Below are 26,190 nucleotides of genomic sequence, written 5' to 3'. Positions count from 1 at the left end.
AATTGCTGACTTCCAAAAACAACAACAACAAAAACAGCAGCAAAAAAACTGTAGCAATACTTTCCTTTGGGGTGTCTCAGTCAGTTAAGCATCTGCCTTGGGCTCAGGTCATGCTCCCAGGGTCCTGGGATTGAGCCCTGCACTGGGCTCCCTACTCAGCAGGGAGCCTGCTTCTCCCTTTGCCTGCCATTCCCCCTGCTTGTGCTCTCTCTCTCTGACAAATAAATACATAAAATCTTAAAAAAAAACAAACCCAGAAGAACTTTCATTGGTCCCTTCAGAGCCCAAGACTCTCTCTCTAGCTATCAACTGCCATTTCTGGCTTAGGGCTCAGCATCGCAGAACAGAATCCTGGTTCCAGTTGTACATGTGGGGGAATCCCTGTTTAGGCGGGGGTGCCTTTCCTCAATGAACTCTTTTGCTCATGTTTATAATCCACTGAATAAACGTTTAGAAATCCAGAAAAGATGCAAGTGAGAAGGACCCAGTGACCTGATGTATGTCCCCAGCCTTAACAGAATCGAGTCTCTGGGGATTCCAGGCCAGTTACTTGTGAATGTGTATGAGGAAATTTAAGGTATGTTTTAAATAAACATACCAGAGCTTATGCATCCCACATGAGTCTCCCCTTCAAAGCAGTCTCCTTGGAAGACGAATCACTTATTCCAAAAATACTGTTAAAAACACTGTGGTTCATTTCTTTTTTAAACACTTAAGTGCATTCTTTGGAGTATCTTGATGGGGGCAAATATTTATGCTTTAAAGGTGGATTTGATTTTTAACAACAGCCAAAATTCATTTAGATCAAAGTCTGGGGAAGAAGGTGAATAATCGAGTTAAGTAACACCATGTTAGATTAAAAGATGAGGCTGATATAATGGAATAAGACTAGTTTTCTCGTGAGGGCTGTGGATGGTTCCGAGGGCCAAAGAGTAGGAACAATGGCAGCACTGATGGGATAAATTGGCACGTTTCAAAGCAATTTCTTTAAAAGATTATACACAGTTGAGGGTAGCAACGTTGGGTATTTTCTTAAAGTTTATTACTTCAGAGAGACTTTGTGTATCTTAGTGACCAGAAGCGTAGGTTCTAGAGTCAGTCCTGGAACCAAAGTTCAGTTCCATCATTTTTTAGCTGTGTGACCTCAAGCAAGTCACTCAACCTCTCTGAGCTTCATTTTCTTCATCTAAATAGGATGATTACAATATTAACTACCTCAGAGGATGGCTACAGGGAAGAAATAAGGTCGTATATATAAAACAGCAGGTGATGTATAAAAAGTACCTAGTCTGCTGCATCGCACATAGTAGTGCTCAATGAATAGTGGCTGTTGTTTTTTACGGACACACGGTATACATACAAACGCACATGCTTCTTCACCCCTAGGGGGCCACAAGTCTGTCATTTTGATTGTATTTGTGGTGAGGTAATAACACTAGTAACCCTTACTTATTGAATATCCTTGGTGGATCAGACCCTTTCAAGCCTCACTATAACCCTCTCAGAGGTTGTTATTGGACCTATTTTTATAAATGAGGAAATGGAAGCCTAATGAGGTTAAAGGACTTGCCCCGAAGTATTTAAGCACAACGCTGTGAAGCCAGGCATTCTGACTCTCATACTGGCACGTGTAACCCCTTCTCGCATAGCTGCTTAAGAAGGCCGGTTGGACTGCTTCACAGGGACGTGAGGACAGCACGAGTAGGGGTTCAGGCATGGACTTTGGAACCACATGGGCTGGATTTGAGTTTGAAAATAGCTTGCCTGCTTCTCGCTTACCTGTCATGTTGCCACCCACAAGTTTTTTTCCGCTGTAAAGTAGGGCTAATGGAGTAGCCCTAGACGCAGGAGTAGCGTCTAGCCCAGAGTCACTGCTCTGGAAACGGGCTGTAATGAATGTGAATGAAGCGCTCAATTACTAGAACATTCTGCACAGAGTGGCTTTTGGTCCCACATCCTGCTACCCTTGAGATACACACGCTTGCCAGGGGGAGAGCAGTACTGCTGTTCTAAAAGCCTTTGGTGATAGCCTAAGTATGAGAAACAGCCTTACTGATAGTGGAAAATTCTCCTGAAAGTAGGCAAAGTGTTTCCATCAGATTAGGGCCAAATTCCAGTGGGGGTGGAGGAGGTGACAGACAAAACCACTTAGTGTTCCTACACGGCCCGCAAGTTGACACTCTGATCAAGCACTTTTTCTAACACGTGTTCCTGGAGAGCAGCCCTGTTATCTGGGGCTGGGGGCTGCCTGCTGACCCCCATGCCTACCTGGGGCCACCCCCCAATAGTGTTTTTGTGTTTTTTTTTTTTACATAGCAACATTAAGAAAAACCAGAGTAGCCAGAGAAAAACAGCATTGTTTGTAGCATAGTGTTTGGCTGGTCTAGAGCATTCAGTCATCATTCATTCACTCATTCATTCATTCATCCATTCTTCATTCATCCATTCTTCATTCATCCATCCATTCATTCATTGATTCATTCATTCATTCTTCTTCTGCATGAGAGAAGTCAGCAGCCAGTCTTGCAGCTAAGAGGACTGTTATGTAGGGGAATTGTGTCTCCTACAAAATTCATATATTAAAGTCCTATCCCTAATACCTCAGAATGTGACTGTATTTGGAGATAAGGTTTTAAAATAGGTGATTAAGTTAAATGAGGGTGGGCCCTAGTGTCCTTTAAATAAGAGGACATGAGGGCACGGATCACATATACCAAGGGATGACCATGTGAGGACACAGTAAAGAGGTGTTGTCTGCAAGCCAAGGAGAGGCCTCAGACGAAATCAACCCCGCACACAACTTGATCTTAGACCACCTGCCTCCAGAACCATGAGAAAATAAATAAAGCCATCCAGTCTGTGGTATTTTGTTATGGGAAACCTAGCAACCTAATACAGGGCCCAACTTTCATTTCTGGGCTTGCACACAGGGGCTAGGGGAGGCGCTGGGTGTCTCCTAGGCAGGGCATTACACAGAGGTGCTTCCTGCAGATCAGAGCACTGAGGCCAAGTGGCGTGGGATGTTTGTCACAAAGAGCCCCCTGGATTTTCCTGCTGCACATCTGTGACCAATACTCCCGCTGTCACCATTGTACCACAGGAGCAGCCTTCTTGACTTTCAAGGCCAGTCCCTCTGGCTCAACCAGAAAACTCCACACTAGACTTCCCTGAAAGCTAAAAGTAGCTTTCAGACTGCTCGGGAATGACTCAGAGTTGGGGGACACATCTATCAGGTATTTTTTAAAAGAGGCTTATTTCTGCAAATATATCTGCTCAACACTTATCTGTTTTGTTGTTGCTTAAATAAACATTTGTTAAATGACCCAAATTGTGTTTTCTGCCAGCCTTTGAAAAGACAGAGTAACATAAATTTAAATACATATTGGGTAAGAGATGCTTTATTTTATTTTTACATAGTCTAGAATCAACAATACTCAAAGATGCCACTGTGATTTTTTTTTTTTCCCTAAAATTCTTCTCAACCTTCCAGTTTCTCATCATGTGGAAAATCAGGTACTGTCCTAGTTCTTGTTCATTCAACAAGTCACTGTTAGGGCCAACTTCTATAAACATGGACTTGAATTCTACTTGGTCAGCATTGACTCATAAGTCAGAAATTCTGTAATAACTATTGAAATTAAAATAGCTTTCCTAGTTGGGTATCTCCATTTCCTCACCTGCAAATAAGGACTTTTAGAGATGATCTCTAAATATCTTCCAACTGCCAAGATTGTGGATTCTATTTGGTAAGATGGGCGAATATGTGAGCCTGTGCTCCCCATACAGCCCCCCTTCCTTCTAACCCAAATCTTATTTATTTCATTCACTAGCTTAATAAATGCTGTTGAGAAAGTGACTGAATTAATTAATGAATGCCCACTGTGTTCCAGCCCCAGAGAGCACACAGACAAATAGACAGTTCCTAACTCTCGGGAGCTCACACTCTGAAGGTGGGGACAGATGAATAAACATGGGCTGCTCGGTTCAACTTTGTTTTCTGTTAGTTTTACTTATTATGATAATAGAAATTTTAATTTATTTAGTGCCTACTCTGTGTCAAGCATGCTGCTGAGTGTTCCATGATGAAGCCTTATGCTCATTCTACAAAGCAGCTATTATTGACGCTATCTTAAAGATGAGCAAATGAAGGCCAGAAAGTGACAGAGCCTAGGTCTGGTTGACTCCCTGTCATATATATAAATCAAGCTATATGAGATTTACTGTTTCTGGAATGACAGCAGAATGGCGCTATGGTTTGATCTCAATGAAAGATAGCAAGTGTTGTTGATTATGTTTTCAATGAGTGCATTTAACCAACATTTATTGAACATCTTCTCAACGTCTATAGTAGACACTGGGGATAAAGTTAGAAAGCTAAGCATTCTTCTGACCTGCTCCTGATGCAGTCAGTTTTAGTAAGGGAGGAGGAAGTGTCAACTCATAATTACAATCCTATGGCACCAATACTCAGATGTAATAGCAAAAGAGTGCTCTGGGATCCTAGGGGGAGAGCAACTAGCTGTGGGCTGGAGAAGTCAGGGATGGTGACTTTTGAGCTGAGTCTTGAAGATGACGAGGAATCCACCAGACAGAAGGTAGAAGGATGTTCCAAGCAGAGGGAACAGAACATATGGAAGTCTAGCACTATGAACAGAATACTGCCTTTGGGGAATGATGAGAAATTCTGTGTGGCTGAGTATAGAGACTGGAGGATGATAGAACCAGCTAGACGTTGAAGCGTCCTGTTAAGAATTATCCTATGACTGATGGAGATTTTTCCAGGGGGATAGTGACAGCATAACAGGAGAACCCTGGCTTCAGTGTGGAGTGGTGATTATCAGCCCTGGTCGCACATCAGAATAACAGAGCGAGCTTTAAAAAATCCTGATGCTTAATGCTACACACCAGATTAAATAAGAATTCCTGGCACTGGGACGCAGTCATTGGTATTAAAAAACGAAAGAAAGAAAAAATAAACCTCTCCAGGTGAATCCAGTTCAGCCAAAGTTGAGAACCACTTGTGTGGAGAAGTCTCCAGAGAAGAAAGAATTGGTGGCTGGGAGTCCAATTAAGGAACTACTGAGCAAGATCTGGAGAATACCATCAGAGCAGTGGTTCTCAAACTTCTGTGTATCAGAATCACCTGTGAGGCTTGTTAAAATGCAGACTTTCTGGGCCCCAGCTCCCAGGTTCCAATTATGAAGATCCAGGATGGGGCCTGAAAATCTGCATTTCTAACCATTTTCTAGGTGATGCTGATGCTAAGGACGCAGGGACCTTACTTTGAAACCACAGGTCTGCACCTGGCAGTGGAGAAAGAGAGGAGAAAACAGATTGGAAGGTATTTTAAAGGGAGGTAGGAGGGGGATCAGGCAACTGGGTGGATAGTGATGCTATTAACTGAAAGGGGAATGGAGAAGAACGTTTGCTTTGTTTATGATATGGGGCAGAAGACACTTGCACCTATGGGACTTGACCTATTGGAAACGTCTAGGTGAAGGCTCCTAGTTGACACCTGGCCATACTTCTCTATCAGGAAGAAGTGAGGCAAATTCTGGGAAAATCAGGACCTCAGATTTAGCCTAATTCAAGATAGATATGGACTGATTACTCTATATAGCTTGAGAATATATATTACTTCTACCTGAGCCATTTTTTTTTTCTGATGACAATATGTTTAATCCGTGAAGGGCTATGATGGTGTTTTTTGGCCACTCCACAATAAAAGATCCACATTATACACAAGGCCTTAAACTTGGTTGTTAAGTATATGTAGGTCCAAATATTTAAAAAGCTTCCACTAGTGTTTTCCATTTATTTTCATACATGAATTTGAAAAACAAATATAACCTTTATTTCTTTATTATATTGATAGTTATTATGTTTTCTTCTTATTTGTGAGAAGAGTCCCAGGCATTTGGCTGAGTCTGTCTCCCCAGTGGTAACAAGAGGGGTTGGATTTAGTCCTGTGGAGGACCCTTCCAACTCCCGCATTCAATGAGTTTGCCTTTGACTCTGTGTCAGTTTTGCCAGAAAGATCTCCAGGAGCTGCTAACACTTGCAAAGTTTTTTTTGCCCATTTTAACTTAACTTTTTTAGAGTACATTCCTATCAAAAAATGGTAAGGCCCTATTGTCAAAACTATGTCTTAAAGATATTTCCAAACTTGTTTCTTATTCCTAACTTGACAAGTGCTGTCACAGGGCTCCATCGCTCCTGGACTAACAGCTACCAATAAACAGAAAATTATTTCCAACCAGCTAACATGCTGTTTACTTTCCAGAAAAATTGCACTTTCCAATCTGACAGTTGATCAAGGGGTATCCCGCTGCTGTCAGCAGGGAGAAATGTTTAAACACAGAGATGGGAGTTTAAACATTTTCTCATTATCACAGAATAAGGGGAAAAAACACACAAATAAATAAATAAGTAAAAATGGCATCCAGACTCTCTAACCCCCCGCTGGGAGTGTAATGAAGCTGTGTCATGTGACCAAAAGGAGTGGGCTTTTATCTCTGGCCTGGTACTGTTACTCAAGTGACACCTGTCACATGACCCAACTTCGGTCTTTTATCTGCCTTCCCCAGCCACCCTTTTGGGGAATTGTCTTTTCTAGAGACATGTGGCCCTTTGTGGCCATTGTAGTGGGCTCTGTTAGTACAATTAGCCTGGCCTTTTGCATTTCCTGCCTCAAATCCCCTAGATCTTTCCTCAAATATTGTTTAAACATAATAAATTACAAAATATCTATAAAACTAAAAAAAAAAAGACAAAAAAGTCTCAGAGGACAGAAAAAAAAATCAGTGCCATTATTTCATACAAGTTTGCAGGAATTGAAATTTGTACAGAAAGAATAATATTTATATTTCAAAACACCTATCTTTATTTTTAAATGCTTATTAGAGCAGCAGGCTAATAAAATCCAAGTACACTTCATTATAAAAGTGCCTGCAACTCTAACTAGCCAGGCTCACCATAGTGAACCATAGTCACAGCCAACCACAACCAGGTGCAGTCACCTTCTAAACTCTAAACCCCAGCTAACTCTTTTATTCTTTAACTTGATTTCTTTTGCCCTCCTAGACTCCTGCCTTACCTTGTTAACTGGAATCCTTGGTCTTGGCACCTTTAATTTCCCTGGTCCTTTTTTCTTCCATTTTACTGTTACTACTACCACCATGTCACTATTACCACCACCACAACCACCACCACCAGCACCATAATCACCACCACTACTATCATCACCATGACCACCACCTCCATAATTACCACCACTCCTGCTATTACCATCACCACCACCACCAGTACCACTACTAGCTAATTTTTATAGTGCTTGCTATCTACTGGGCAGTGCTTAAAATACCTTAAGTGTATTCACGCACTTAATCCTCACAAGCAACTCTATGAGGCAGATAGTATTATTATCCCCATTTTATGAAGGAGACAGGCAGCACTGGAGTAAAGGCTTGATATAGGCAAGGGAGTTGGCTGTGTGGATGTTTGGGAGAAGGGGCGGAGCCAGGCAGAAGTCCAAGGAGGGAGATATGCCTTGTGTGTTTAGACTATCCACAGATGCTTCCAACTTCTTTCTTTTTCCTTCAGCCCTTCCACACTTTAGCTAGTATTCCATCTGTTCCATCCTTTCATGACATTTTTGAAAGATATTCTCTGCTTCTACTTTCTTACCACTCACTCTTTAACCCATTGTATTTTTCTATGATCACCATTCCATAGAAACTGCTCCCTTATAGGTCACTGATGACCAGTACGCACCACAGTCTATGGCCTGCCTTAGTTTATAGCACCCTGACATTTTTCTCTGTAGGCCATTCAGTCTTAGAACATTCTTCTTGGGGCACCTGAGTGGCTCAGTCATTAAGCGTCTGCCTTCGGCTCAGGGCGTGATCCCAGATCCCTGGGATGGAGCCCCGCATCTGGCTCCTCCACTGGGAGCCTGCTTCTTCCTCTCCCACTCCCCCTGCTTGTGTTCCCTGTCTCGCTGGCTGTCTCTCTCTCTGTCAAATAAATAAATAAAATCTTAAAAAAAAAAAAAGGACATTCTTCTTAACTTTTGTCACCCAGAATGATTCTCACTGTTTGTTTCATCCCTCCAACCCACCAAACTCTAGCCACTAATGCTTTGTCTTCTTTGGTGCTTCTTCTCTCGCCCCTGCACTTCTTCTTTTTGTATTTGTTCTCTTGGGCAATTGCATCTTTGAGACTTCAAGGACATTATCATGTGGGTAATGCCCACATATAGCCAGTCCTCATTTCCTGGTCTCAGGTCAGCAGTTACAGTTGTCTGATGCATACCTCAAACTCAAGGTGTCCAAAATGAGCTCATAGCCTTCTCTCTCAAACTAATTACCTGACTATAAATTATATAAGAAGTTATCCAGGCCCCAGACTGGAAAGCTTATAGTCATTCTTCACCCACCCTGCACTTCTAGACCCCACAATCAACTGTTGTTTGTCCAACAGTCATTCCCACTTCTTTCTCAGTTTTAAGAAAGTCATGATTATTCAGGAATTTACCCCTCAGGAAAGGTGATCCTAGCCTCAGATCAGGAGTGATTCCTGACTATTCTAAAGCAGTCATCTCATTACCCTTGCTAGCAATTTAGGAGTGGAGATGTGACAGTCTGATCACTAAGATGTGAAGACAATGGTGCTTTCTTTGCCTGGGTGGCTCAGCCGGTTAAGGGTCTGCCTTCGGCTCAGGTCATGATCCCAGGGTCCTGGGATGGAGCCCCATGGCATTGGGCTCCCTGCTGGGAGCCTACTTCTCCCTCTCTCTCTGCCCTTCCTCCCTGGTGTGTTCTCTCTGTCTCTCAAATATATAAATAAAATCTTAAAAAAAAAAAAAAGCGGCACACAGGGAGAGATGTCCTCCTCTTCAACTGGACATTGTTGTACCTCCATGTGATGCCTGAAACTGTGGAAGTATCTGGTAACTATGATTGGGACAGCCTGAGAATAAGGCAATGAAGGACATCAAAGATGCAGTGAAGAAAGGTGGAAAGAACCTGGGTTATTGATGTCATTGACCCATCAAATTAATCAATCCTGGAACCACCTATGTCTGGACTTATATGAAATAATATCTTTATGGATTTATCATCGAATTGATTATAATAATCAATAATAATAATAGGTTTATTAATTGATTTATCCTTTCAATTCCTTCCTTTTCAATTCCAAAAATATCCTATCCCTTCTGCATTTCCCTCACACAAGTCATCTTATTATTTATTTATTTATTTATTTATTTATTTATTTATTTATTTATTGAAGTATAATTAACATGCTGTGTTATATTTGGTTTATCTTATTTTCACTCTCTTGATTGCCTGATCAGCAAGTCTTATCTCCTCCATGATAGGACAGATGGATATGTTGTCACTGGATCTTATATTTATTTCCATCTAATTCTGAATTAGACTATAAGATCCTTGGGGGAACTTTACTTTTTGTATTTCTAGTATCTAAATGGTTGTTGAATGAATTAATGAGTAGATGGGGAGAACTGTTTTATATCTTGGTTTAGTTTGGGAGTCCTACAAGATTTTCTGGTGATATCCAATGACAGTTCTTACAGTAGAAACAGTTGTTTAAGAAGATGTTCATAAACTTGGATGAATCATTACTGAGTACCTCAGGTTTTATACCGGGGCCCATTTACATACTTAGGGATACAGAGGAGTTAGAAGTAGAAAATGTGAATAGGTTCAGAGAGGATGGACTAAAAACTACTGTGAGAATTCATTTATGAAAGGTGTGAAGGGTAACAAAAAGATGTCAATCCTTTGCTAATGCACCTATAGGAAAAGACCTATGAGCCCTCTACTTCTAAGGAATGTAACTGCCCAGAGTGATTTATTTTCTTCCAGAAGATAATCTCCACTGGACACTGCCAGAGATTTTTAGAAAGGTGACACTTTTCGAGAATAACTCCAAGGTGGTATTAGATGCATACTTAAAGTATCAAGAAAAGTAAGAAGATATCATTACCAACTCCCATAAAAATCCCACTACTGTATGTCATCACTGTTCAACAGAGCTTTCTGCAATGATAGATATGTCTATATCTGCATTGTGCTTTATGGTACGCACTAGCCACATGTGGCTCTTGACCTCTTGAAATGTGGTTAGTGTGACTGAGGAACTGTATTTTTAACTTAATTAAATTTAAATTTATACATAAATAGTCACATATAGCTAGTAACTACCATGTTGGACAGTGACCCAGTACTGGTCAGGATAGGCTAGGTTATACTGCAGTAACTAATAACCCCCGAATATTAATGGCTTAAAGCAAAGTTTTATTTCTCTTTCCCATTATATCTTCATCATATGTCATCTGGGGACTCTGTTTTACATCTCCTCATTCTGAGACCACCCTGAACACCTCTAGTCACCGTAACAGAAGGAAAAAATAAAAAGAGATCTGGAGGTTCTTGGACTGGCAATCAAATGAACGCATGGTTCAGAAGGGACACATATCCCTTCCACTCATAATTTGTTGGCCAGCACTAATCATACAGCCTTATCTACTTACCAGATGGCAGGAAGTGCCATCCAATTACAGAGCCTGGGAGACAGAAATACTAGGTGAGTAGCATTCATGACTGAGTAAGCATCCTTAAAATAATTAATACATCAAACTGAATTATAAATTATGTATTTAAAGGTCAGATGTATGTCTATACAAAAGAATCAACAAAAACATGGGAAGAAAAAATATGCATAAACACCAGGAGTGCTCCTTTTACAAAATCAAGGAGGAAGACTGGAATGATGTTTTGGTGTTTTATCTATGTTTATTTTCTTTCCAACAAAAATTAGAAGGATTTTTGATTTCCAAGTCTTTTGAGAAAGCAAAATTAATGCAACACAAATAGGAAGATCTAATTAATAAATTTAACAACAAGCCGAAGTAATTTTGTTACATAAATTAACCCACTTATTATAGGCTAGCAACGTTTCAAATGGTAGATCTTCTGGTCTTTCAACTCCTTCAGTCTTCTGATGGCCGACTTTGCTGTGACCGCAGAAGTGGTGGTGTAGGTCCACAGGCCAAGGGCTTCGGTTTTCATGCAGGAACCACTGTGCCAGAACCCCACAGCTCATCTTTTCATCTTGGTTTTGCCACAGAAGGAGCAAGTGTACTTAGTGTGCTGGCTTATTTCCATCTTCTTCGCCATTTTCCTGAGGGAGGTACCATAATGGGTCCCGTATTTACCCACGATTCCGACCTTCTTGGTGCAGTTAGCCATGTCGCTGAAAACTAGGTCTGAGCCCAGAGAGCTTGGTGTTTTATATATAATTTTTATTAAGGTTTTGAATAGGCAGGTCCACTAATTAAAGGAGAAAAAGAATAAAGCACAGCATGATTTATTTTCCATTATAATTAAAGGGTATAATTTTGTCAATTTCTACTTAGAAAATCTTTAAGATTATTTATTTTTGGAAAGAGGGAGAGAGACAGAGAGAGCGCGCTTGTGCACGCAGGCTGGGGGAGGGACTGAGGGGGAGGGAGAAGAGGACTCCCTCCTGCGCAGGGAGCCTGACTGCATCCCAGGGCTGATCCCAGGATCCTGAATCATGACCTGTGCCAAAGGCAGATGTTCAACTGACTGAGCCGCCCAGGAGCCCCTTAAAAAAAATCTTTAAAAAAACCCCAAAAGTCTACCCATTCTTGCAACAATAAGATCTTAGTATAAAGATTTTATTTATTGAGAGAGAGACAGCCTGTGCATAAGCAGAGGGCAGAGGGTGAGGGAGAAGCAGGCTCTCCGCTGAGCAGGGAGCCCCGACGTGGGGCTTGGTGACGTGAGCTGAAGGCAGACACTTAACTGGCTGAGCCACTCGGGTGCCCCAATTTCTTACACTTTAGACTTAAAATGTCAATAAGTTAGGTAAGCTTGTGACTTAGTGGAAATTGGCACTTTTAAGTACAATGTGTCTGGCTGCCCATGAAAGATAATGCCAATGCTTTTAGGTGATATAAATGGAAGAATAATAAGATGGTGTCCAAGAGAAGGGAAATAGTTTACTCTCCACCAATCAGGTCCCATCTCAATAATCACTTATCTACCTATCACGCTTTAAAAGAAAAATCATATTGAAGTAAATATTCACTGTGTATCTATTAATTTACAGATCTAATTCTGTTTAATCCTCTTCACAAGACTAGGAGGTAGGTGTAGTTATTTTACAGAGAAGAACACAAAACCAAATTTAAGTAGATTTGATGCTCAGACTCTTTGTCGCCAAAGTCTGTGCTTTCCCTACCCTAACCACAACTCTGTGCTGCATGCTCCAAGAAGGGCTACTAGGAGAGTAGAGGGCATGGAGACCAAGGCACAAGGAGGAATAGCCCAAAAAGAGAAAACCCAGGGGACAGAGAAACTCCCTCCAGAGGATTGAGGATTGAGCAAAGAAGCTGGCCTTCTCCTGGGTGGTTGTGGAGCCAAGACGAATACATTGAAAGTGCAGAGAGGCTACTTTTGATACAGCAGGAAGAGTCCTTGACCAATTTCACTTGTCCACCAAAGGAATGAGATCCCACAACAGTAGTGGACTTCCTCTGCATGCCAGAAGATATAGAAAGCTGTGGGAGGGATCTCCATATTGGGGATTAGAATAACTGACTTCTAGGGTCCCATCCAATCCCAAGATTGTTGAATAGGGACTTTTGAACAGCTGTGAGTGGACTATACATGGAATCATAGTAAGATCCCTCTCCCTCTGCCTGCCACTCCCTCTGCTTGTGCTTTCTCTCTGTGTTAAATAAATAAAATCTTCAAAAAAAAAATAGTGTAAAAAATTAAATCAGATAAAATTTCATAGGAATAAATGTATTAGTTTGTTGCTTATTAGCGCTTTGGTTTTTTATTTGTTTTTAATAGACTTTGTATTCTGGAGCAATTTTAGGTTCACAGCAATATTTAGCAGAAGTTACAGAAACTCCCCCTAAAAAAGAAGTTAGAGTCTTCCCAGATACCTTCTCCCCCCACACATGCATAGCCTCCCCCTACCAGAACCTGCATTGACACATAGTTTACATTAGGATTTGTTCTTGGAATTGTACATTCTACAGGTTTGGACAAATTTATAATGATATGTATCCACCATTATAGTATCATACTTAGTTTCACTGCCTTAAAAATCCTCTGCACTCTGTCTATTCATCCCTCCCTCCTATCTCCTGACAGCCACTGATGTTTTTTCTTCATTCTGACTGGTGTGAGTAGTATCTCATTATGGTTTTAATTTGTATTTCCCTGATGCCAAGTGATGTTGAGCATTTTTTCATGTGTCTGTTGGCCATTTGTATGTCTTCTTTGGAAAAAATGTCCTTTCATGTCTTCTGCGCATTTCTTGATTGGATTAGTTGTTCTTTGGGTGTTGAGTTTGATAAGCTCTCTATAGATTTTGGATACTAGCCCTTCATCTGATATGTCATTTGCAAATATCTTCTCACATTCTGTCACTTGCCTTTTGGTTTTGTCAACTGTTTCCTTTGTTGTGCAAAAGTTTTTATCTTGATGAAGTCCCAATAGTTCATTTTGCCTTTGTTTCCCTTGCCTTTGGAGACGCGTCTAGCAAGAAGTTGCTGCGGCCAAGGTGGAAGAGGTTGCTGGCTCTATTCTCCTCTAGGATTTTAATGGATTTCTATCACATTTAGGTTGGAAGTTTTTATCTCTCCTATTTTGAATGACATCCTAGCTGGATAAAGTATTCTTGGCTGCATAGTTTTCTCATTTAGCACCCTGAATGTATCATGCCAGTCCTTTCTGACCTGCCAGGTCTCTGTGGATAGGTCTGTCGCCAATCTAATGTTTCTACCATTGTAGGCTACAGATCTCTTGTCCTGAGCTACTGTCAGGATTTTCTCTTTGTCTCTGAGATTTGTAAGTTTCACAATTATATGTGAGGGTGATGACCTATTTTTATTGATTTTGAGGGGGATTCTCTCTGCTTCCTGGATTTGATGCCTGTTTCCTTCCTCAGATTAGGGAAGTTCTCCACTATAATTTGCTACAATATACCTTCTGCCCCCCCCTTCTTCTGGGATCCCAATTATTCTAATATTGTTTCACTTTATGGTATCACTTGTCTCTCAGATTCTCCCCTCATGATCCAGTAGTTGTTTATCTCTCTTTTTCTTAGCTTCCTTATTCTTCATCATATGATCTTCTGTATCACTAATTCTCTCTTCTGCCTCATTTATCCTAGCAGTTAGAGCCTCCATTTTTTATTGGATTTCATTAATAGGCTTTTTTATTTCAACTCGATTGATTTTAGTTCTTTTATTTCTCCAGAAGAAGATTCTCTAGTGTCTTCTATGCTTTTTGTAAGCCTAGCTAGTATCTTTATAATCATTATTCTGAACTCTAGTTCCAACATCTTACTTATGTCCATACTGATTAGGTCCCTGGCAGTCAGTACTGCCTCTTGTTCTCTTTTTTGAGTTGAGTTTTTCCATCTTGTCATTCTTTGCAGAGAAGAATAGATGAATGAGAGAATACAACAATGACCCCAGAGAAATATACACTAAAAAAATCTGAAGAGACCCAAAACTGGGGGGAAAAATTAAAAAAAAAAAAAGGAGAAAAAATATAATCAGACAGGGGAGCTGAATAGAGCAATGCACTGGATTCTGTGTATATTTTGGTCTGTTTTTTTAGAAAACTAGATCCCAAATTGTAAGGAAAACATATATGTACAAAAATAAAATTAAATACAGTGAAAGGATAGAATGTAACTGTAAAAATAGAAATTAAAAGGCAAGAAAAAATAAACAAGAAAAAAAAGCCAGCAACAAAAAAAAAGGAAGGGATATAAACAGACAGGTGAACAGAACAGAGCAATACACTATCTCCTGAATGTATTTTGGTCAGTTTGATAGAAGAAACTACATCTCAAAACAGTAAAGAAAGAAAAACTTATATATACAAAAATAAAATTAAATACATTGAAAAGATAGAATGTAACTGTAAAGATGAAAATTTAAAAAGACTTAAAACAAAAAAACAAAAAGGAAACAAAAAAAAGGAAGACAAAAAAACAACAAAAAAGAGAATATAATCAGATAGGTGAATAGAACAGAACCATACATTACATTTTGGGTGTAATTTGGTCTGTTAAAAGAAACTGCATCCCAGGAAGCACCGCACAAAGTGCATCCACGAAATGAATGAGGCATGGTTGGTTTGAACATTTTACATGATTGGTTTCATAATGTTCATATCCTACCTTAAATATTTTCTGTAGAGGTTCCAAGAGTTATCTGTGTGCATTTTAACATTTGCCAAGAGTGATTTTGTTTCATTACTTTTAATTATTTTGCTTTTTATTACTTTTCTTTTCCATTGCCTAGGGACCGTATTACACTTTTGAATAAAATACCGTATAGTTGCTATTATTATTTTTTTTGTACATCCTTACAAAGGAAATGCTCTTAACAATTTTCCCACTATGATTTTTTTGTAGGATTTATTATGTATTCATTACAAAAATGTTAAATCTAATTAAAGTTACCTAAAATTATTTTATTATAGATTAAAATAGTATCAAATTCATTTTTGTATATTTAACTAAGATATTTGCATTTACATTTTAATAAAATAGATTTAAATTAAAAAAAAAAAGAAACTGCATCCCAAAATGGTAAAGAAAGAAAAGCTTAACACAAAAAATAAGATTAGGGGCGCCTGGGTGGCACAGCGATTAAGCGTCTGTCTTCGGCTCAGGGCGTGATCCTGGCGTTATGGGATCAAGCCCCACATCAGGCTCCTCCGCTATGAGCCTGCTTCTTCCTCTCTCACTCCCCCTGCTTGTGTTCCCTCTCTCGCTGGCTGTCTCTATCTCTGTCGAATAAATAAATAAAATCTTTAAAAAAAAATAAGATTAAATACAGTGAAGGGATAGAATGTAACTGTAAAAATGAAAATATTTAAAACAAGTTGATAAAATAAGAAAGTGGTTGAAAAAGGAAAGAAAAATTTTTTTTTTTAAAAGTTGAAAGACTAAAGAATCATGGGGAAAAGCCATGAATTCTAAGTGCTCCCCTAACATTGGAGTTTGGCACTTCTCATTGATCGGTAAACTCGGTCTTGGCTGGATGTTCTTGCTGATCTTCTGGGGGAGGGGGCTGTTGCGCTGATTCTCAGGTGTCTTTGCCCGTTGGGATTGCTCCGCCCTTGCGCGGGGGCCGGGCTAAGTCATCTGCCCAGTTTGCTCTCCGTAGCTTTTGTTCCTTGAAGGCTTTCTGCGCAGCTTTAGTGGATGAGAATGAAAATGGCGGCCTCCTAATCTCCGGCGGCTGAGCCGAGAGCTCAGGGTCCCGCTCCTCAGTGCACCCTCAGAGAAAAGCAGTCAATCACTCCAGTCTCCCTGGTCTCTGGCAGCACTCTGTGCTCACCTGGCCTGTGACCGAGCATTTCTGTCTCAGGTATGTGACCCCATTTTGGGTCTCCAAACCCAAGCTCCTATAGCGTGCTCCCGCACGGCTCCTCCCGGGGGAGGAAGGAGGGTCTCACTGGTTCTGCCACTTGCTGGTCCCCTGCTCAGAGAGCAGCTGCCCAACTGTGCCGTGGTTTGTGGTTTATGGCAACCCCGAGCTGAGAGCCCACTCCTGGGCTGTTTGCAGCTGACTTCCACATTCCAATGCCTGGGAGCTCTGCTGCACTCAGGCACCCCCAGTCTTCCTGTGACCCCGAGGATCCTGAGACTCCACCTGAGCAATGTCCCTCACTGGAGCAGACTTCGAAAAGTTCCAATTTTGTGCTCTGTTGCTCTATCACTTGCCGGTAGCCCCTCTCCCCACGGTCTATCTTCCCGTATATCACCTCAGATTCACATCCCCGCACCTCCTACCTTGCAGTAAGTGGTCGCTTTTCTGTTCATAGAGTTGCAGCCATTCTTTTCTCAGACATAGGGTTCTGTTCGCAGGTGTTCAGAATGATTTCATAGCTATCTAGTTGAATTCCTGGGACCAGATGAAATGAAGGTCTCCTACTCCTCTGCCATCTTGGACTCCTCAACAGTGATGTTTTTACTATTTTCACAGTTTTGACTTTTCTAGAATGGCATATGGTTGCAATCATATAGTATGCTGTCTTTTATTTTCTTTTTTTGAAGATTTTATTTATTTGAGAGTGAGAGAGAGCACAAGTGGTCAGAGGGGCAGAAGGAAAGGGAGAAACAGACTCCCCACTGAGCAGGGAGCCCGATGTGGGGGCTCCATTCCAGCCCCGGGGATCATGACCTGAGCTTAAGGCAGATGCTTAACTGACTGAGCCACCGAGGCACCCCAAGTATGTAGTCTTTTCAATTGGTTTCTTTTCACTTAGTAATATTCATTTAAGCCTCCTTCATGTCTTTTTCATAGCTTCATTGCTTGATAACTTTTTTTTGTGTGCTGAATAATATTCTGTTGTCTGGATGTACCACAGTTTATTTATCCACTCTGTCACTGGAAGACATCGTGGTTATGTCCAAGTTTTGGCAATTATGAATAAATACCTATGTGTCGGTTTTTGTGTGGACATCTTTTCAACTCCTTTGTGTAAATACCAAGGAGCATGATGGCTGGATCATACAGTAAAAATATATTTAGTTTTGGAAGAAACTGCCAAATTTTGTCTTCCAAAGTGGCTGTACCATTTTGCCTTCTCACCAGCAGTGAGCGAGAGTTCCTATTGCTCCACATTCCTGTCAGCATTTCATGTTGTCGGCATTCTGGAACTTGGCCATTCTAATAGGTATATAGTGGTTCATACACATTAGCTTTTTTTTTTAATTAAAATTAAAATTTTGTAAATAGATTTTATTTATTTGAGAGAGAGAGCATGAGGGTGGGGGGAGGGCAAAGGAAGAGGGACAAACTCCAACTGAGCACCCAAATCCCCCTATGTGTTAGCTTTTAGCAAGGTCGCAGTCTTTCAAATCATGATCCAATGCTAAATATCAGCTGCATCTTCAAGAATTGTGTAGTCTATAGATCTGATAGGTATATGATTTTTGGAAAGATCATACACATTGGAGACAGACATGAGGTTTGTACCTTAACTCCGGAATACCACCATAGATGAGTTATGTAACTTCTTTGAGTCTCAGTTTTCTCTTTTGTAAAATGGAGGTAATTAATTAATAATAATTACTTAATTCAGTGAGTTGTATGAATAAATTGTGTACCTTCTCTGATTTTTTTCAAATGATTAATACAAATATGTATTAATATTTGTAGAATGGGGCTTAAGACTGTACCTTATACCATACCACAACTAGCTTTTCTCTAGGTTGGAAAGCCACATTCACTGTGCACATGTATTTGCCCCATAATCCAGCCCACACAGTTTCATCTTTCAGGTGTGTTTGGAGAAGTTTAGTCAAATACCTTCCTAAATCAAATACTAAGGTAGATTTCTTTGGGCTATTTGTATGCATTTTTCCTCTTCCCATCTCAGACTTTGGGTACATTGGTGTTACTTCTTAATTCTTTCTTAATTAGTTCTTCCTTGTTCTTCTAAAGGATATATAGAAGTCTCTGATTTCTAGAGGCTACTACATTTCCTGAGTAGATGATCCCTTGGTGAAGTAATTTGAGTTTGCCTGGCGTCTTTGAGAAGGAGTCATTGCGGCAAATGATACATGTGTTGGCTGAGACTAATCTCTCCTTTTATTTGAGGGTTGTGTGTGTGCACACGCATGCGTGTCTGATGGTGCAGCAGGGCTCGAATTACGTCTTTGGAACTCTGTGTTCCCATCTGTCTATTCAGTATCTCCACCATCAAATCAGAGCTTAGGTTCCTCATCGCTTTTGCTATCATCACCGATAACTGAGATTCAGTAGAAGGAGATAGCCAAAAAATTTAAATCTAACCAGGAGTTCAATCCAAACTTCTAAAGGACTGGGGTAGTAGTGTATTGTGATAATCCAGTTAATGAAGAAAGAAGCGCCCTCTACGAAATCTTAACAAAGAGTCTTAAGCAAGTCCTTTTGTTGACAACTTTATCCAAGAAACCATCTTCCCTGAGACTCTTCTGAACTTTAATCCTCTCCTTGCCACAGAAGTCCTTTTGTTGGGGGAACTTGTAAGTGAACACAGGAGGGACAGGCCGCTGTAAGCACCAGCTCTGTCTCCAGATTCTTTTAATCATTAGCCTCTCATCTGGCTTGTAGTCCTTCTGGCCCAGGGATCTCTCATTCAAGTCACAAAACAGATGAAATTCAGAAATCCTCTTCTCAGACTATTTCAGTCTGTGGTCTAATTTATGAGCCAACCAATGTTAAATTCTAGGCAAATGACAAGAGCAATAATCATTCATTTCTTTTTCTTCAAGTATCATGTCCATTGCCTTGGACCTCATATTTACAGTATTCCAGGTCACAGGTGTTGGTATGAAAACCCTGGTCCATTGTGTAGTTAGATTTGAAGCTTCTTAGTAAGGCAAAGCAAATTAAAACTGAAACAGCAGCAATGTAGCCCTGAAAGCAAATGACGAATAAACAAAATCAAAATATATGAGTCAAGTCGAGTAAGGAAAACCTGTTAAACATTAGTGCAAAGTTATTGATGGAATTATATATATAGATGGAAAAGGTAATAATAGATTATAACAGAGACTACGTCTTACCCCTGTAATAATAACCAAAAGAGCTTAAAATATAATAAAAAGCAATCTCCAGATATATAAACTGCATTTGTACCATACTATACCCCATTGTTCAAAACATGCCAAGCTTTGAAATAACATGTGTACAGTGCCTGGCACACGATATGTACCCAGTAAATTTTAGTTCCCCTCTATTTTTCCATTATAGACATCAGTATACTTTTTTTTTTTTCCATTCCTGAAACTGACATTTTGAGGATCTTATAAGAGTTTTAATTTTGAGGCATTGCTGCCAGTTACAAGTCCTAATATCCCAATTTACATTTTGAATCTCCTGGAAAGTGAATATTTTAACATAAATTCAATTTAGTGGAAAAGATTTACAGGCCCCAAGTGTCTATGTGATTACCTTTAGTCTGTTTAACTCCAGCACACCCAGATTTTGCTGATCCCAAGCCATTTATTAAACAGTTTAATTGCTCTAGATTTTCCCTATTGTGGTTCCTCTCCTACCGGTTTTATCTCCTTACATTAATACCAGGGGCCTAGGGACATCACGAGGTTACTCCAATAGAGGTGAAATCTGCCTCCTCCCTTTCTCAGTTGCTGGCACAGGGGCCAAGTTTGACATGCTGCATTTAATTGACCTTCTCTGGTGACCATTTTATATCTACAGGTAATAATCCTCTGTGGAAAGTCACTGAAGATCAGAGAGGCAGGGTTATCTCCCTGTCTTCTGATTGCTTAGTAAAATAAAATAACAAAAATACTAGAAGTAATAGTAATGCTAATGGAACACCACAATCTGAGACCACTTCCATCAATGTCTTTGATAATTTTATGAAGGGCGAATCCTTACTTTATAGAATGTAGCTAAGGCACATCCTATTCTCATAATTAGCAGGTTTAAAGTGACATAATTACACAGCAAAATCTCTGCTTTAGAAAATATGGTGCTTGGGAAATACCATATTATTGTGTTGCCTGTTGTAATTCCAATTGCACATTATCAAAATACAAACCTGGGAGTTGCATAAAATGCTCTGAAAAACAGCTATAATTCTAAACTTCCCTGACCTTTCCAGATTTCTAAATACAATGATCTTAGAAAATCCAGAAGGCAAATATCTCTGATATGTACAAGCCTTGAAATATCAACAGCTAAAGAGAGGTCCAAGAGAAAGTGGCAAAGAGCTGAATTCTGCCATGTGAATGATGTTACGAGGGGGCAGGTGTGGGGGGCATGTCCATGGTTACCATCCAGGCCCCAAAATTTCTGTCAGGAAGCATGGCCAAGCTGTGGTTGCCAAATGGGCTGTCAGATGGGCCTAATGTTACGGCTTGGGGATATAACCAGGGTCACCTACGGGGCCTGTTGACTGGCTGGCTTTGTGCATGGGTCCCACCTTGATTCCTCTGTCTGGACTACTGTCCCCTCTCCCCACCGGGGAAGGCCAGTATGGGAAGTGCTCTTGTTATATCTAGGGATGTCTATACTATAATAGCTTTTGGGGTCATCCCACCTGGCTTCCTGTGCCTACCAGAACCTCTTTTAGGGCATGGTAGTTTCAGAAAAATTTTCCATAACACCCTTCTTCCTCAAGATCACCTTGGAAGGCTGGGCTACCCTGGGCTGACTGAGGAGAGTAGCTGTGTCTGAGACATTGTGAATGGCTCCCCATCAGGTCCTTGTTCTCCAAACTCACCCCAATAAGAGAACTTCCTGTAACCAACTATGCAGAAGGGGTAGCCTGTCTGGAGCAGTGATGACTAGATTCTCACAGGCATCAAAAATCATCTCCTGAGTGGGGCCAGTCCCTGAACCAGTCCTGGGAACCATGCAAATGGCCAGGGAGTCATTTGCACCACTACGGTGACCAAGCATCCTGGTTTACCCAGGGCTGTGCCAATTTTAGCACTGAATGTCCCACATCCCAGGACACTCCTCAGTCTTGAGCAAACGGGGATGGGTTTTGACCTCTGAATTGTCATATCAGCTGATGGAGAGAGCTACATAGTTAAGGGAATGCAACGTGCCCGTGTGGTACTTTATTCCACTTGTATCAGTTAAAGGCTTTATAATGCCTTGTAAGTTTTGTCTTAGGAGTCTTACTACTCCTCTGGGACTGACAGAGATGGGTGATGCACAGTATCATCCTCCTTTCACAACCTAAAGAGGCTAGGCCACCTGTCCCTAGAGTGGGAATAAAGAGCCAGGCACAGAACAGATGTGCTCTGAATCTATGAACAATGTCCTCTCCTCCTGGCGGTGATGGATTTTCAATTCTGTCCATAAGAAGACTCACTGTTGGGACCCTTTACCTGAAAGGATGTTGGTGATGTCGCTCCCTCTTTTCACCAGCATTTGCTAAACTGGGCTGGGTGGTGACCTTTCTGGTAAGAGACCAAAAGGTCACACATTTCTGGCTTTAGCCTCACTCCCGAAACTGTAAATAAAGACTCCTCTGTAGGGAGGAAAAGAGAAAAGCACCAACATATTATTTCCTGGAATGTTTCATGATGTATTTTTTATGTCTGTTGTAATATTTGTTACCTGAAGAGACATCATAACCTGAGGCAGACTTACCCACCAATAATTTAACTGACTCATGGGTAACTCACTTTATTGAATCTACTAATACTTGTCAAGTGCCTCCTATTTGATTCAATTCAACACATATTTACCAAATGAGCACTTGGGTAAAGTGTTATGCTAGGTGTTGAAGATCCAAAATCAGGAATAGGACTGGGGACACACACACTAACAAACAAGAGCTGAATGTGAGGTACAACTAAAGAATTATGACAGCCCCCCTCCCACGTTTCCACTGAGCACAGGAAAGCTTGGACCATGAGCCATGAAGGAAGACTATACTTTCAACAGTCAAGAAATTCCAGGGAGGATCTTGCTGGCTGAGGGATCAGCGTGAGCAAAGGCAAGGGGGAAGGAAAGTGTATGAGGAAACTGCAAAGTATTCTTGCATGGTTGGAGCAAGACAGACAAGTAGATGAAGTTGGAAAAATGAGTTGGAACTGGATGGTGAAGGAAGTAAATATCAAGCCAAGGAGTCTGGACATTAGTCCCAGTGATGGCAGGCAATGAGCATCATGCTGGGGCTAGATGTGTTTGGAAAATTTTAAATCCTGGTGCATTAGTTACATCAGGCGATCTATTTAAATAGACCCTATGGTGCAATTTTTGTAAATTAAAAAAACTTTTTTTGAAATATATGTATATACGTATATACACACACTACCTTTGCCCTCTCATTTATGTATTGGGTTTGTTCAGTATGCTGGCGGTTTGCATTTTTACAAATGCCTGCGTTTAAGTGTGTGCTGTTCCTGGGTGCTTACTACGCTTAAATTATAGGTCAAGTCCTCCCAAAGTTAACGTTTTAAGGAGCTCATCGGCAAAATGGGGATAGTAAAACTTCCTGGAAGGTTGCTATAAGTTTAAAGGAGATAATACATTCAAAACATTTTGGATTGTTCTTGATACACAATATATTTTTAATAACAGTAGCCTTTGTTCCAAGCCATCAGCACAGATACCAGCTGGGAAAAACAGCAAGAGACAACAGCCACATTGTCACCAAAGCATGTCCACAAACCTACTCAGGACCTCTTTTCATTTGGCCATTGCTTTTCCAAGGCTCACAATCTGCACAGACCTGGACTGCTCTAAATATCGCACAATTTAACAAAATGAGAAGCTCCTAGCTTTGGCACACCAAAAGCATAAGATGCCTTAATAATACTGTTTGCTGGAGGCCGCTCACACCGAAAGAGAAGAAATAAACCTTCAGGGCCATCTCTGACCTGCTTGGCCCAGACATGGCCTTGAATGCCATGAGTAGTCTGGAGCCTTGAGTCCTTGGGTTTGGAATTACACCCTTGCTAGGCTGTAAAGGGGAGACATCAAGTTTTGTTGGTATGCATAATACATTTTCACAGGTACATTATAATACACAATTTTGTATTCTACTTTTTTCTAGCTCATGTCATAACATAAACAGCTAAAATAAACAGTGTGTAAACTTCACAGATTACTCTCAAATCAACTCAAACCCAAACCACTTTGGGAATTTCCCTCAGGGAGAAGTGTCCTTTTGCCTTGGGGACAGTGGCACAAAGATTTCCCTCAGGACTCCTTGTCCCTCAAAAGCAGCAGTACCTCAAAAGCCAGGGAGGAGGGAGGGAGGGAGAGAGAGAGGGAGAGAGAGAAAGAGAAAGGGTAAAAAACGGGGGGGGGGGGGGGACGAAAGGGAGAGGAAGAGGGAGGAGGAATTGGAGGTGGAGAAAAAGAGAAGATAGAAGGGGAAGAAAGAAAAGAGAAAGAAGGGAATTGGGGTGGCGGGAGAGAGAGAGAGGGAAAGACAGAAGGAGAGGGAGAGAAGAGAGGGAGAGGGAGGAAGAGTGAGGGAGAGACAGGGAGGGAGAGAGAGACTGGGAGGGAGGGAGGGAGAGGGAGAGAGAAAGGGAGAGGGCAAGAGGGAGAAATTCTCTAGTGAACAGTGTTAGGAAAGCAACCAGTTAATCAAAGTGATTCCAATTTGGCCCAGGACTGCCCGACTCTCCCTCCGACTCACAGAAAAAGAAAACAAAAACAAGAAAAAAAAAAAGGAAGAAAGAAAGAAAAAGAGAAGGAAAAAAGCAGCAGAGCCGTTCTCCTGCAGCAATCTCACAGATGCAAAACCTTCCATTCGACTGACTCCTCATTAGCTTACTGAATCTGACAGCATAATTATCACAGCTGCTTCGCACTTAGAATAAATAAATACGAAAGTGGGTGTTTAAAATTTTTTGAGAAGGAAATTCAGTCATCTAGACAGTCAGTAGGACAAGTTTATTTAAAACTTTTAGATTCTTATGTATTTAGATCATTTCGGAACGAGATAATGAGATAGTTGTCTTTCAGTCTAATTGAGTTCCTAAGCTCCTGGCTGTTGGCTGTCACCCCTTTCAAACTTTGCTTTAACTTTCCTTCCTTTAGAAATCCGATCCTGGTGTCTCCATTTACTCTTCCTGGGCTGATAACCTGGTGAAGGCTGGGTGCACTGGAGTGCAGAAAGTGACTTAATGGGATTGAGGCGCTAAATAACCTTTCACGGGAAACAAGATAATCAAACCTCTTTTACTTGCCTGTAATGGCTGAAAGAGAAAGCGCCAAGTTGAAAAGAAAGCTTGGAAATTAAACCATCATTTCAAAATGTCTTGTAATGTCCCTGTCACGTGGTTTTTGCACTACCCTTACACATCGTCAATCCATCAGCTGGAGTTGCTCTGTGCATTTAATTATTCAGAGTGCGCTCAGCCTCGTGACTACGGGGTAATTTTAGCTCCTGTGTATGTATATAGGCTTCGCATCTTCAAAGCCCAAAGGATCACACAGTACTACTTTAAGCTGAAGTTGCTAACTAACACAGGGTGCACTTAGAACTCTGACTGGGGGCACAGCACACATGCATTTCCGATTAAAGCAGATGATCTTTCCTTTTAAAATTAATTAGTGCCTATTTATCTTTTCCTCTCCCTCCCACCTCTCATTCTCCTAGGACCACATTTATGTGAACCCTTGCATTGAATGAGTTAAAAGATTTATAAAATAAACATCCTGTCAATCTGGGGGTAAAGGAAACTAATGTTAACCCACTGTGTAGACGGAGAAATTGAGGTTATGAAGGCCAATAAGGCATGTCACGTTGGAAAAAAAGAAGGAAACTCAGGTCCTTTAACTCTCAGTCCAGAGCCTGGACTCCCTGTACCATTTGCCCTTCCTCATTCTTTGAAACAATAAAAGCAACATGACATCAACATCAAAGAAAACGTTAAAAAAGAAAAAAGTTACCCACAATGCCCCAAAATGGCAAGAGCATTTTTATTTTTGTATGCTACCTTTCAGTTTTGTTGATATGCATAATACATTTTCACAGGTAGATTATAATATGCAGTTGTGTATCCTACTTTCTTTTAGCTCACATCAAAATAGCATAAATATTTCCATACTACCTCACACTCCGAATTATTCTAAATGGTTACATAGTACTAGATGCTGAGTCAATATAACAACATTATCCGATTAGTTCTCTAGTGTTGAATATTTAGATTGTTTCTTTTTGTTTTGTAATTTTTAAAATACAATTATAGACAACACTGCAATAAACATTTTTATGCATCTAGGGTTCTTTTTTTTTTTTTTTCCTGTTCAATTGTTTCTTTGAAGAATTTCCAGAAACCAAAGCTTAGGGTTGAAGGTTGTGACCATTTTTATGGCTCCTGATGTGCATGTCATAAGGCTTTGCAAAGGTTGTTCCCTCTCACAACACCATCAGCAGAAAATCATTGTACCACAATCTCACTAACACTAGGAGTCATTAGGTGGGTGCGGGGGGGAGGGGATAACTACTTATCAGTTATTTGTATTTATTTAATCACTAGGCTGTCTTTTTATTCCATGGTTGGTATGCTTTTTTAATGTAAATTGCTATTTTATGCCTTTGTGCAATTTTTTGTTGGATTCCTGAAATTACCTTACAAAACTGAGCGAGTTACAGTAAAACC

General features: G+C 40.6%; 1 protein-coding gene, 1 long non-coding RNA gene and 1 pseudogene across 4 annotated transcripts in view; 1 reads left to right on the top strand and 2 right to left on the bottom strand.

Annotated features, from left to right (window-relative positions):
* Positions 1–26,190, top strand: part of LOC123798209 (uncharacterized) — a 271,567-nt gene that overhangs the window by 194,569 nt on the left and 50,808 nt on the right. The gene's annotated exons all lie outside the window — the stretch shown is intronic.
* LOC148110794 (large ribosomal subunit protein eL43 pseudogene) lies at positions 10,895–14,958 on the bottom strand (annotated as a pseudogene).
* The window catches only part of CDK15 (cyclin dependent kinase 15), a 78,266-nt gene continuing 69,938 nt past the window's right edge, over positions 17,863–26,190 (bottom strand). For both annotated transcript variants that reach the window (XM_087862720.1, XM_045806517.2), the window contains exons 13-14: positions 21,949–22,091; positions 17,863–19,498 (exon numbers count right to left, since the gene is read on the bottom strand). In XM_087862720.1, coding sequence (XP_087718846.1) covers positions 21,982–22,091 — 110 coding nt within the window. In that variant the 3' untranslated portion in view covers positions 17,863–19,498; positions 21,949–21,981. The remainder of the gene's footprint in view (positions 19,499–21,948; positions 22,092–26,190) is intronic.

Source organism: Ursus americanus, chromosome 1 (genome assembly GCF_024610735.1).
Source record: "Ursus americanus isolate L20-20 chromosome 1, mUrsAme1.1.p, whole genome shotgun sequence".
Classification (NCBI taxonomy): domain Eukaryota; kingdom Metazoa; phylum Chordata; class Mammalia; order Carnivora; family Ursidae; genus Ursus; species Ursus americanus.
Note: the sequence above shows the minus strand (reverse complement) of the source record. Positions and strands in the feature narration are given on the sequence as shown.